This window comes from Cynara cardunculus, assembly GCF_001531365.2.
Source record: "Cynara cardunculus var. scolymus isolate 2C chromosome LG 9, CcrdV1, whole genome shotgun sequence".
Lineage (NCBI taxonomy): Eukaryota > Viridiplantae > Streptophyta > Magnoliopsida > Asterales > Asteraceae > Cynara > Cynara cardunculus.
This window is the reverse complement of record NC_037536.1, coordinates 15,531,790-15,545,322: the sequence shown is the minus strand read 5'-3', so window position 1 is coordinate 15,545,322 and position 13,533 is coordinate 15,531,790. Positions and strand designations below refer to the sequence as shown.

General features: G+C 34.0%; 2 protein-coding genes across 2 annotated transcripts; both read right to left on the bottom strand.

The window, feature by feature from the left end:
- Positions 1–440: 440 nt before the first annotated feature.
- On the bottom strand, positions 441–3,066 carry LOC112517841 (receptor-like protein 36). The gene has a single exon (XM_025125211.1). It carries the CDS (start codon positions 3,064–3,066, stop codon positions 637–639), a length of 2,430 nt encoding a protein of 809 aa, XP_024980979.1. The 3' UTR covers positions 441–636.
- A 4,025-nt stretch (positions 3,067–7,091) lies between these two features.
- On the bottom strand, positions 7,092–9,666 carry LOC112517840 (receptor-like protein 38). The gene has a single exon (XM_025125210.1). The coding sequence runs from the start codon at positions 9,664–9,666 to the stop codon at positions 7,132–7,134; it is 2,535 nt and encodes an 844-aa protein (XP_024980978.1). The 3' UTR covers positions 7,092–7,131.
- Between the last annotated feature and the right edge of the window lie 3,867 nt (positions 9,667–13,533).

Here is a 13,533-nt window from a genome sequence, read left to right as displayed (position 1 = left end):
TGATATCTTKCACAAAATAAGTGTTTATGTTTTATTTTAGTTTATCTTGAAATAAGTGTTTATTTTTAAAAGTAATTGCCTCCTTTCCAATTTTACTCTTAATTCTAAGATGGAAAATTTCATTACTTTGTTCATTAGTAAGGATAAAATTGTCATTTGATAATTATTATACATTTTTAAGTAAATTATATTTTTCGTCCATGTGGTTTGTTAATAATTTTGATTTTCATTCTTTTGGTTTAGAAATTGCGATTTTCGTCCCTACAGTTTATATTCTATTGTTATCTTCATCATTGGAACCAAAACGGTAAAAAATTGTAAACCACAAGAACAAAAATAACAATAAATTATAAATCATAGAAACAAAAATAACAATAAGTTACAAACCGCGAGGATAAAAACCGTAATTTTTAAACTATATAACAACATTCAAGTTTGGCCAGATTAACTTGTTGAATATTTATATGCGCTAAAACTCACACACACATTACATAACTTAAACCCCTGACCTTTAAGGAGGTTAGAATCTACTGAGCTAATGATTTTTCGGTCAGATTAACATCATAAACTCGGGAAAAGCTGTTTGTGCCTAGAAGCTCTTGTGGCCGCAAATCCCGAAATCCCGGGACTCATTCTTTATTTTCTTTTGTATCGGGATTGTTCTCTTTCAGCGATCCTGATAACCCATCTAGGCCTTCCTGAATAAAACATAAGCCATCCGATACCCGATCCAATTAACATCCCGACTCCATATCCCAAAGCAACAGATTCCCAAGAAAACCCGTTAAAGAAACTAGAATCGTCGTTTTCTTCAGGTGTCGGAAAGATCGGCACCTCGTCRTCTCCACAGTTGTTCGTCAACGGGAATCCGCATAATCCATCGTTCCCTTGATATGAAGCGTTTAGAAACGTACTGAATTGTCCGCCTTGAGGTATGGGGCCTTGAAGCTGATTTTGGGAAAAATTTACGACTGCAAGGAACGTCAGACTCCTTAGTTGTAACGGGATTTCGCCAACGATGTTGTTCCACGAAAGATCTAAAGATTCTAGACTTGTTAGATTTCTAAGGAGTGTCGGAATTTCTCCGGTGAGACCGTTATGGGATAGATTCAGGAGCCGAAGTGAACTTAGCTTTCCGATGGTGTCAGGAATTTCTCCTTCGAATTTGTTGACAGAGAGATCTACGGTGGTGTAGACGACTAGGATTCTTTCTAGTTCTAGTCTGATTCCTTTTACCACAAGCATGAGGGTGTGTTCGTATATCTGCAAGTCTCCGCCCATRTAAAGCGGTCCCGATGCCCGTCTATCTATACCAATCATCGCTTTGAAGTTCTTGAAGTAATTCGATGGCAAACGACCYGTGAATTCGTTGCTAGAAAGGTCAATGATTCGKAGCTTCGGAAACGGAAATCGAGTGGTCGATCCGTCTAATGTGCCRTTGAGTTTATTCCCTCGCAAAACTAGAACCTGAAGCTCRGGAAGCGTATCGATCCAGAACGGGAATTTTCCTGTTAACATATTGTTTCCCAAATCTAGAACTTCGAGRTTCCGGCAATTGATTAAACTTCTCGGTATCGAGCCTCGAAGTYGATTTCCGTTCAAGTTSAGACTCGCCAGATTGTTATTCCATTTTAGGAATGTTTCAGGAACGTTTCCGTGGAAGCGATTTGACCGCAGATCCAACACTTTGAGCTCGTGGCTGAAATTTCCCAAGCATTGCAGAAGCGGACCGCTAAACCGGTTATTCCCGAGATGTAGAATCTCGAGGGATCTCAAGCTGCAAAACGATGGATGGATCGGACCCATGAGTGAGTTATTACTTAGCATCAGATATCTTAGCTTTTCGCATTTGCTTATCGTTTCTGGCAAATAACCAGAAAGTCGGTTGTCGTGAAGCACAAATWGCTCCAGATTTCTGAGGTTACCGAGTGAATCTGGGATCGAACCRTTAAGCCGATTAGTGACCAKCMAAAGCTCCACAAGCGAGCTCAAATTTCCCAACTCTTTCGGAATGAAACCGTTAAATAGGTTATCGTTAACGTAAAACTGTTTCAACTTGCTTAGGTTGCCGAGTGAATCCGGGATTTGACCGGTAAACTGGTTGTGGCTCAAGGATAGTTGAATCAACGACTCCAATTTTCCGATTTCTGGCGGGACTAACCCCGAAAGTAAGTTTACGTGCACATCTAGAATCTGTAACTTGGTCAGATTGCCGAGCGAATCCGGGATGGAACCAACGAGTTGATTATGGCCTACAAGAAACTGTTCCAACGACTTCAAGTTTCCTAGTTCTTTAGGAATTCGACCAGAAAACTCGTTCATATATATATACATGATCCTTAACGAGCTCAGATTTCCTAACGATGGAGGGATCAAACCCGAAAGATTATTCTGGTAAAGATACAAATAAGACAGCTTCGTCAGATTTCCAAGGCTAGACGGGATCGGTCCTTTCTGGAAATTGAACGAAATATTGATCGTCTCTAGATTCCCCAGATTTCCGAGTTCGGGAGGAATATAACCAGATAACTTATTATCATCGATACGAAGATAACCCAAGTTGCTCAGATTTCCAAACGAATGCGGGATTTGACCGATAAACTGATTCTTATTCAAAGAAAGAGTCTCAAGATTTGTTAGAAACCCTATTTCCRTGGGAATTGCTCCAGAAAAACGATTTCCGGAAAGATCGAGAACGACCAGCTTAGAAAGATACTTGATTTCCGTCGGGATGGCACCAGAAATGTCGTTTTCGTGAAGATCTAGATGGGTAAGGCTCGGAAACGATAGAAACGTGAAGTTCTGAAGCGTTCCGTTCAATCTTGAGGAAGAAAGATSGAGCYYTTTTACGTTCCAACGATCATCGCAACGAACACCGAGCCAGGTGCATGGTGTGGTTATGTTATTAGAAGTAGGAGCCAGTGACCATGAAGATAGAAGAGGATTGTTGGGGTTTCTGAGGCTGGTTTTCCATTGGAGCAAAGCATTAGCTTCTGGTGTTGAAGCAGGAACAGTAATGGTGGATGAGAGAATTATGATTATGAGGAAGATGAAGTGTAACCCCATAGATTGATATTTTGTAGAACAGAAAAAGCTGAAATTTACTGTAATCCTCTCTGATGAATAGATTATATATTTGAGTGAAATACACGGGATTTATTTGGAAGTTTTGCAGCAACTACTAAATGCTATATTGGAGACTTGACTTAGTTGATGGTGATGGTTTGACAATTTCTTACCGCAAATACACGTTCTATCTCGTTTACAAACCCGAAAGATTATTCTATATTTTGGTATCTGTATTTGTATCTGTATTTATATTTATATTTATATTTATATTTATATTTATATTTGTATTTGTATTTGTATTTGTATCTATACTATCTTATTAAGTAAAAGTCTTAAAGTCTTAAAATTCTAAATGACCAAAATACCATTTATGCTTATTTTTTCACTTTTTTATTTTTTTATTTTTTTATTTTTTCACTCCTTCCTCTCCTCACATACACTCACCCCCTCACAACCAATTTTTTAAAAATTATAATTTTAAATTTGCAATTTATACCTCTATAATTAATTAATTAATTAATTTACGTTCTTTACTTTTAAATATTTCATTTTAAACATTTATCAATATATATATCTATACTATCTTATTAAGCAGATTCCCTCAAAGTCTTAAAGTCTTAAAATTATAAATACCCAAAATACCCTCATCCATCTATCCATCTAAAATCTTAATCTTAATTACAACTTTAATAGCCCAAGTTACAACTGCGCTMTGCATAAAAAACTTTTACCACTCAGATTCATACCCACCCGGCTACCAGTGACGATTCAAGGCGACGATTGCTTTCTCCAAGGCGACGATTGCATTTGTCCAAGACAACGATTCTGTTTTTGATGCAGGTCTTATTTGTGTTATTGATACTTCACGTGCCCCTGTCCTCCATCGATTTAGGGTTTTTTTTTCTCTCTTCTCATACCATTTTCAGGTAAACCATCTATTTCTTTGATTTCTTATCACTCAGATTCATACCCACCAGTGACGATTTATACTACGATTCCCTTTTACAACTCAGATTCAAGACGACGATTCAGTGACATGGAATTCGGAGGAGCCCTAACTGTACCCAAGTGATCCTAATATGCTTTTTTTTTCTTCATATTTTGAACATTAGAAAAGTATTATAAGGGTTTGACTACAATGGAAGTGAACATAAGCTTGACCAGATCCTCCTAGAGAACTAAGAACCATGTGCTCTATGGTGAAGAGTGGTGTCATTTCTGCTATATTTTGTTGAATGAATGCACATAATCATCAGGTGGAGGGTTNGCAGTTGAAATTTCATTCTAAAACCCATCTTTTTTTGTCTTTTTATGACTTATGATCTGTCAAATTTTGTAGTTTTCTTTATTGGTTTTGAGTGTTTATCTTAAAACTCAAGTTTATTGGTTCTTTGCTTTTGGTGTAAATCGAATATATTTGTGGAGTCGTTTAAATATGTTGGATTTTAAACTGTCATACAATTTTTTTCATCGATAATCTGTAATTGGAACCATAACTCTTATTTATTCAAATTGTATTAATATGTAAAGACCAAGTGTAACTTATATCATCGTTAAATCTTATCTTATAAAACCAATGGAACTTCAAAATCGTTAAAATTTATGGCTTCCGCCACATTGCGCGAGTGAACAACTAGTAAAATGTTAATAAGGTAAGCTAATGCTCAGGAGTTTAAAAAAGGTTATGATGAACATTTTACTTGTGCGATGTTTAAAGGCCAAAATGCTTTCAAATGTAATTTATGTTCAATTTTTCCTATTTAATTATATAGAGAGAGATGAGCGATCAAATGAAAACTGTCCTTATTTGTGTAAACCATGTAAACCAATCTCGTCCATCCATCTTCTTGATCAACGGTCAAAATTAGTTTAGATTATATTAGGAAATTAAAAAAAATAAAAATTAAAAAATTATTTTATAATCCCAAAAAGGCAAAAATGGTAACTTTGGTAATGGTAATATTAATGACAATCATATCATGTATATCGTAATAATAATGAAACAAAATCATTTGTAAAATAATATATTAATTTTATGTTCAAATATTATAAAAAAAGTAACATTCATCATTAAAATAGATCAACAATAAAAATAAAACACATTATAATCAATTTAACATATTGAAACCTTTTGAATAATAATAACAAAAAAATTACTACTACATTTCATGAACGAAATGGTTTCACAGTTTTTTTAATACACAAATCAACGTAATGTTAGATGAGACATTTGTCATTTTCAAGTTTATGGTAGATGGATCCGTTTCAATCTAATTATGAAATGGTTTCACTATTTGCTAATTAAAAACATGTTCTTAACAATTATGAAATGGTTTCTCTGTCGTAATAATGAAATTGCTTCACTGTTCGCTAATTACACATCATTTTCTTATCGATTATGAAATGGTTTCACTTTCTTCATGCACCCATTTCATCAACCAATTTCTTCCAATACGAACACGTTTCATAGAGTCAATGCATTTACCATTAAATGCTTTGTTAACCATTAAGTGAACAAAATCATCCAAAAAAAAAACAGAATGAAACAATTTCATCAAATATTGTTGATAAGAAAAAAAAAAGATTATGTAAGAATATTATATTACGCAACCAGTTCATCCCCAAAAGTTTCATAAAACAAACTCCTCAATGAACGTTTTCATGAACAAATCTAACATAAATCTGTTTCACAACTGATTATATTTTTATCGGTTCATGAATCTTTGTTTGGATCTGTTACTGATTTCGTGGATTAATGAATATAATAATTTTTGATTTTCATATTATTACCACTAATAAACCAAATAACAATATTCAATTTTTAAAATTCTAATTTAAATACTATCATTTATCATTTATTATGTTACCTTAATTAAGATTTATTAATAACTTCCATATTTAATATAAAACAATGTAAATGACAAATCTACCCTTAATGATTAAATTTAATTAAGAAAAAAAGGAATTTTCCTATTGGTCGAAATTAGTTTACACGGTTTCTAAGAATTAGACGGTTTTCATTTGATCACTATTAGAAGGGTACTCGCGCAATGCAGCGAGATAAATCTCGATTTTGATGTTTAATTTTTATTATGTCTCTATTGATATAATGCGATTTTATGTGGTTTTGAAAAAAACGATAATGTTTTTATTTTTGAATGAAAGATAAATTTGAAGATAACATAAAAAATTTAAGTAATATGTAACAATAAATAGTACTGCATGCATAAAAAATGGGTTTTAAGAGTTTTTGTCAAATGTTTTATAATATATATATATATGTGTGTGTGTGTGTGTGTGTGTGTATGTGTGTGTTTGTTTTTTGATTTTCAGTTCTTAACTACCACTAATTTTGATTCGTTTAGACGTTTTGTAGTATAGATTGTTTTTTTTCCGGAGTCTCTTGTCATTTAATAAGGTCTGAAAAAATAAGAGTTAAACTAATATTTTAATTTATCTTATTTTCCATTTTCATTGATTCTCTTTGGCCTATTGTTTTTTTTTTTTTATAGAGACGTCATTGTCCTTTCATTACCGATGTAAAATGTGCACACCCCACCTTCTCTCTCTTTCTCTCTCTCTCTCTCTCTCTCTCTCTCTATATATATATATATATATATATAATTTTTGTCCGTATAGGTTAACTTAGAAGATTAATGTGAAACAAAGACTTCTATCGGTGGTCTATCATTTATCGAAAGTATAGATCTTTCCACAAACAAACTCACCAGCGCATTCCTGTAAGTCTGTAAGGTATCCAAAATATTCTTACTGTGTTCCATATGTTAAGTAAATGTTGAGATGAATTTCGGCAATAGAAATTTTATGAAAATCAAGAGAATTTTGCAAAATGTTTGCACATAATTTAAAAAATATTGATTTAAATTTTATTAAAGTTATATTTTATTACCAATGAACATGCTTCCATAGTAAAAATAAATCTCAACATTCAAGTTTGGTCAGATTAACTTATTGAATATTTATATACACTAAAACCCAGATACATTTCACATAACTTAAACTCCGAACTCTGGTGTTTGGGATCTACCGGTAACCTGGATATTATTGTTGGGTTAATGACTTTCCGGTCAGATTAACTGCATAAACTCGGGAAAGCCGTTTGCGCCTGGAAGCTGTTGTGGCCGCCAATCCCGTAATCCCGGGACTCGTTCTTGATTTTATTTCGTGTCGGGATTCTTCTCTTTCGGCGATCCTGATAACCCATCTAGGCCTTCCCAAATAAAACATAAGCCATCCGATACCCGATCCAATTAATATCCCGACTCCGTATCCCAAAGCAACAGATTCCCAAGAAAACCCGTTAAAGAAACTAGAATCGTCATTTTCTTCGGGTGTCGGAAAGACCGGCACCTCGTCATCTCCACAGTTGTTCGTCAACGGGAATCCACATAATCCATCGTTCCCTTGATATGAAGCGTTTAGAAACGTACTGAACTGTCCACCTTGAGGAATGACACCTCGAAGCTGATTTTGGGAAAAGTTTACGACTGCAAGGAACGTAAGACTCCTTAGTTGTGAAGGGATTTCGCCAACGATGTTGTTCCAAGAAAGATCTAAAGATTCTAGAAATGTTATATTTCTAAGGAGTGTCGGAATTTCTCCGGTGAGACTGTTGTGAGATAGATTCAGGAACCGAAGTGAACTTAGCTTTCCGATGGTGTCAGGAATTTCTCCTTCGAATTTGTTGACGGAAAGATCTACGGTGGTGTAGACAACTAGGATTCTTTCTAGTTCTAGTCTCGTTCCTTTTACCACGAGCTCGAGTGTGTGTTCGTACATCTGCCAGTCTCCGCCCATATAAAGCGGTCCTGATGCCCATCTATCTATACCCATCATCGCTTTGAAGTTCTTGAAGTAATTTGATGGCAAACGACCCGTGAATTCGTTGCTAGAAAGGTCAATGATTCGGAGCTTCGGAAACGGAAATTGAGTGGTCGATCCGTCTAATGTGCCATTGAGTTTATTCCCTCGCAAAACTAGAACCTGAAGCTCGGGAAGCGTATCGATCCAGAATGGGAATTTTCCTGTTAACATATTGTTTCCCAAATCTAGAACTTCGAGATTCCGGCAATTGATTAAACTTCTCGGTATCGAGCCTCGAAGTCGATTACCGTACAAGTTGAGACTCGTCAGATTGTTATTCCACTTTAGGAATGTTTCAGGAACGTTTCCGTGGAAGCGATTTGACCGCAGATCCAACACTTTGAGCCTGTGGCTGAAATTTCCCAAGCATTGATGAAGCGGACCGCTAAACCGGTTATTCCCGAGATCTAGAATCTCGAGGGATCTCAAGCTGCAAACCGATGGAGGGATCGGACCCATGAGTGAGTTATTACTTAGCGTCAGATATCTTAGTTTCTCGCATTTGCTTATCGTTTCCGGCAAATAACCCGAAAGTCGGTTGTCATGAAGCACAAATTGCTCCAGATTTCTGAGGTTACCGATTGAATCTGGAATCGAACCGATAAACCGATTAGTGACCAGCAAAAGCTCAACAAGCAAGCTCAAGTTTCCCAACTCTTTCGGAATGAAACCATTAAATAGGTTATCGTTAACATAAAACTGTTCCAACTTGCTTAGATTGCCGAGTGAATCCGGGATTTGACCGGTAAACTGGTTGTGGCTCAAGGCTAGTTGAATCAATGACTCCAATTTTCCGATTTCTGGCGGGACTAATCCCGAAAGTATGTTTTCGTGCACATCTAGAATCTGTAACTTGGTCAGATTGCCGAGTGAACCCGGTATGTAACCAACGAGGTGATTGTGGCCTACAAGAAACTGTTCCAACGACTTCAAGTTTCCTAGTTCTTTAGGAATTCGACCAGAAAACTCGTTCATATATATATACATGATCCTTAACGAGCTCAGATTTCCTAACGATGGAGGGATCAAACCCGAAAGATTATTCTGGTAAAGATACAAATTGGACAGCTTCGTCAGATTTCCAAGACTAGACGGGATCGATCCTTTCTGGAAATTGAACGAAATATTGATTGTCTCTAGATTCCCCAGATTTCCGAGTTCGGGAGGAATATAACCAGTTAACTTATTATCATCGATTCGAAGATAACCCAAGTTGCTCAGATTTCCAAACGAATGCGGGATTTGACCGATAAACTGATTCTTATTCAAAGAAAGAGTCTCAAGATTCGTTAGAAACCCAATTTCCATGGGAATTGCTCCAGAAAAACGATTCCCAGAAAGATCGAGAACGACCAGCTTAGAAAGATACTTGATTTCAGTCGGGATGGCACCAGAAATGTCGTTTTCGCGAAGATCTAGATGGGTAAGGCTCGGAAACGATAGAAACGTGAAGTTCTGAAGCGTTCCGTTCAATCTTGAGGAAGAAAGATCGAGCTCTTTTACGTTCCAACGATCATCGCAACGAACACCGAGCCAGGTGCATGGTGTGGTTATGTTATTAGAAGTAGGAGCCAGTGACCATGAAGATAGAAGAGGACTGTTGGGGTTTCTGAGGCTGGTTTTCCATTGGAGCAAAGCATTAGCTTCTGGTCTTGAAGCAGGAACAGTAATGGCAGATGACAGAATTATGAGGAAGATGAAATGTAATCCCATTGATTGATATTTTGTAGAACAGATGATTGGTCAAAGCTCAAATTTATCGTCTCAAGAAGGAAGAAATTGCTGGTTATTTTATCAAAATAAGTTGGGCCTACACTCCCTTAAAAGTCAGTGTTTTCTAGGTTTAAGATTAAGACTTAAGATATTAAGATCAGATATAAAATATTGTATTTTTTATAAGAGTATCTTCAACGGATTCTACAAAATAGAGAAAATGAAAATACTCCAGAATGGAGAAAGTAGGACAGATTCGAGTACTTTGGCAACGATGGTTGTTAATGATTTGTGTATTTAACGAGCTATTTGAGTTCCACTGGATTCAGATCACATAATAAAGTTTGTTTAACTTAACGAGTCAAGCTCAATAACATCAATGTTCGGCTCTCAAAAAGCCGATTCGAATTTTTCCCAATCAGATCGAGCCATTCGTAGATACAATTTTTTTAGCCGATCACCTGTGTATGTTCATGAATCATGATTCATACAATTAACATATAAAATGTATCGAGCTTGCACCAATAAATTGTTAAGCAATCTTATGTTCAATCCCATATATGAGTTTAATTAGAAAGCTTGATTTTAGGTCTTACCATAAAACAACTTGAATTTTAAATCGAAATTTCAGGCTCGAACATTAAGAAAAAAGATTCAAACTCGAACACTATTTTGAAAATATTATTCGTGCTTAAGCCAGATGTTATTTTCTCAAGCTGAGTCCAGACAACCTCCTGCTACTCAGCTCGTTAACACCTTATTACCCCTTAGACCATGTTTCATTGGAGTTGTAATCAGTTCAAAAATACCACGCATTCTTGGTCTAATATTTCGTCCCCAAATGGGTTTTCATAACCGATAGGATAATGACCATTCTTGGGTTTGAGAGTCTTTCGTAAACCGGTTTAGCGTTCAAGATCCAAATGTGAACTTTAATATTTGTAATCGAGAAAGTCATGACGATTCGTATGAACAAACGGAATGGACATACACCCATATTCACTTCAAAGTTGTACCTATTGTCAAATCTGAAGTTGTTTAAGAAAAAACTGTTCTATTTTATAGCAGACAAAAGATTAATCTATAGACATTTTATTTTTATATTTTATTTTTCAGTAAAATATACTGGGTTTGTTTGGAAGTTTTGAAATAATTATTAAATGCTATATTGGAGACTTGACCTAATTGATGGTGATGGTTTGGGATGTTGTGGGAGGTAGGTTTGACAATTTCTTATGTGGCTTATCGCGAATATGCGTTCACTTTCGTTCACATTCCTTTCCTTGTCCTTACGTTCGTTTTTCTAACAACCGGTCTTGAAAGAAAGTTCGATTATGACCATAATGTAGCGATTTTCAATCAAGATGTCTATCACCGTAATAGTTTTATAAAACGTTACAAATTTCTCTTCTTTGGAATATGCAAATTTGTATGACGTATAAAAAGAGTTAATGAGGTAAGCTAATGCTCACGAGTTTAACAAAGGGTATGATGGACATTTTACGTGTGCGATATTTACAGGTTAAAATGCTTTCAAATGTAATTTACGTTCAATTCTTAAAAAACTCTTCGTTACATTAAATAGAAATTAAAGATTTTGACCGTATTTAATAGCATGAATGTAAACATATAATTAATACATATATATATATATATATATATATATATATATAGGGGCACGTTCAAATGAAAACCGTGCATTTCTAAGAAATCGTGTAAACCAATTTCGACCAATAGAAAAATTCTTTTTTTTTCTAATTAAATTTAATCAATAAGGGTATTTCGGTCATTTACAATATTTTCTATTAAATATGAAAGTTATTAATAAATTTTAATTAAGGAAACGTAATAAAGAAAATTGTATAAATGGTAACATTTAAATATTTAATTATATTAAAATATTAAAAATTTGGATTTCATATATTGTCATGAGTTATAATCAGGAAATGTGTCTTAATGAAACAATTGGATTATATAATGAAATCATCAAAACGTAGATGAAAAAAAAAATCCACAAAATGAAACAGGTTTTATGAACGTGAAACCGGTTCATGTTGCAAAGAAATTAGGTGAACCGAAACATTTTTATAGTGAACCCGTTGCATTGATAGTGTAGTTAATCCTTTTTTTTATGAGAAGCAAAATGAAATCAGTGCATTTTGAAAAAAATTATGAAAAGGAAAATGAAACAGGTTTCATGAACGTGAAACCAGGTCTTGTTGCAAATAAATTATGTGAACCGAAACATTTTCATGGTGAACCCGTTGCATTGATGGTGTAGTTGAGTCATTTTGTATTTCGCTCGTCATAAACGAAGTGCATGATGAAACGGGGAAATGATTTTAATTTGCTACATAGTCTTGAAGATTGTAACTTGTTCCAGAATCTTCAAGATTGTAAGGACTAAAGAAATGATTCCATCAAATCAGTGGTGAAATAAGAAAATTATTGTACATAAAATAGTTTTCATGAAAGTGAAACTGGTTCATGACAGTATTGAGCCTGATAAGTGAAATGGTTGCATAAGTGAAACAATTTCATGTTGTATTATAAACTTTTATGAAGTCAGTAATCGATGAAAAAAATTTCGTTTTCTAAGTGCAATTGATCCATCTACCGGTATAATGAAAATTATGAAATATCATCAGTATTACGTGGATTAGTCTGTTGATTAAATTTTGAAACCAATTTCATTCATATAATGTAATTCAAAATTTAAAACGATTCACTTCATATAATTGAATATGGTGTGTTATATATATATATTTTTTTGTTTTATTGATGGATGTAATTTAAAGTTAAAAATAATATATTGCTTTAAAAAATGAAAATAGTGTCATTAATATCGAGAAAGATGTTACCAAATGTTAAATTTTGTTTACCATTTTTGTCYTTATTGTTGAAATAAAATAAAATTTTAATATATATATATATATATATATATATATATATATAATTTCCTAAAATAAAGTAAACTAATCTTGGTCATTGATCAAAAAAATGAATGGATGAGAGTAGTTTACACGGTTTACACAAATGGGACAGATTTTTATTTGAACGCTCCTATATATATATATATATATATACACACACACACACACACATATAGGGGTGTTCATTGGTTGAAATCCAATGGATTTAGGTGGATTCGATCCGATCTGATTCAATCATCCATTGGATGTTGGATTTTGTCATCCAATCCAATCCGATTAACATTTAACATCCGATCCGATTTAAATCCAATTGATGATTGGATTTGATTGGATTCGTCCAATCTTTTGATCCAATTATCAACCAATTAATCCACCATTTCAATCAATTATTCATATATTTTCTTAAGTTATTAAAAAAACAATGTATATAGATATCAACTAAAAAACAATATTGTGAAATGTTAATAATTATATATAGTTATTAATTGGATATTAGTTGGATGATAATTGAATGGTCATTGGATTGGATCGGTTCAGTTTTATTGGTTGATGGATTACCATCCAAGAACCAACCGATCTGATTTATATATATATATATATATATATATACTAGTTGTGTATCCGCGCAATGCGGCGGGAGCCATGAATTTTAACGATTTTGAAGTTCCACTGGTTTTATAAGATAAGATTTAACGATGATATAAGTTACACTTGGTTTTTACATATTAATACAATTTGAATAAATAAGAGTTATGGTTCCAGTTACAGACTATCGCTGAAAAAAATTGTATGACAGTTTAAAATCCAACATATTTAAACGACTCCACAAATGTGTTCGATTTACATTAAGAGCAAATAACCAAGAAACTTGAGTTTTAAGATAAACACTCAAAACCAATAAAGAAAACTACAAATTTGACAGATCATAAGCCAT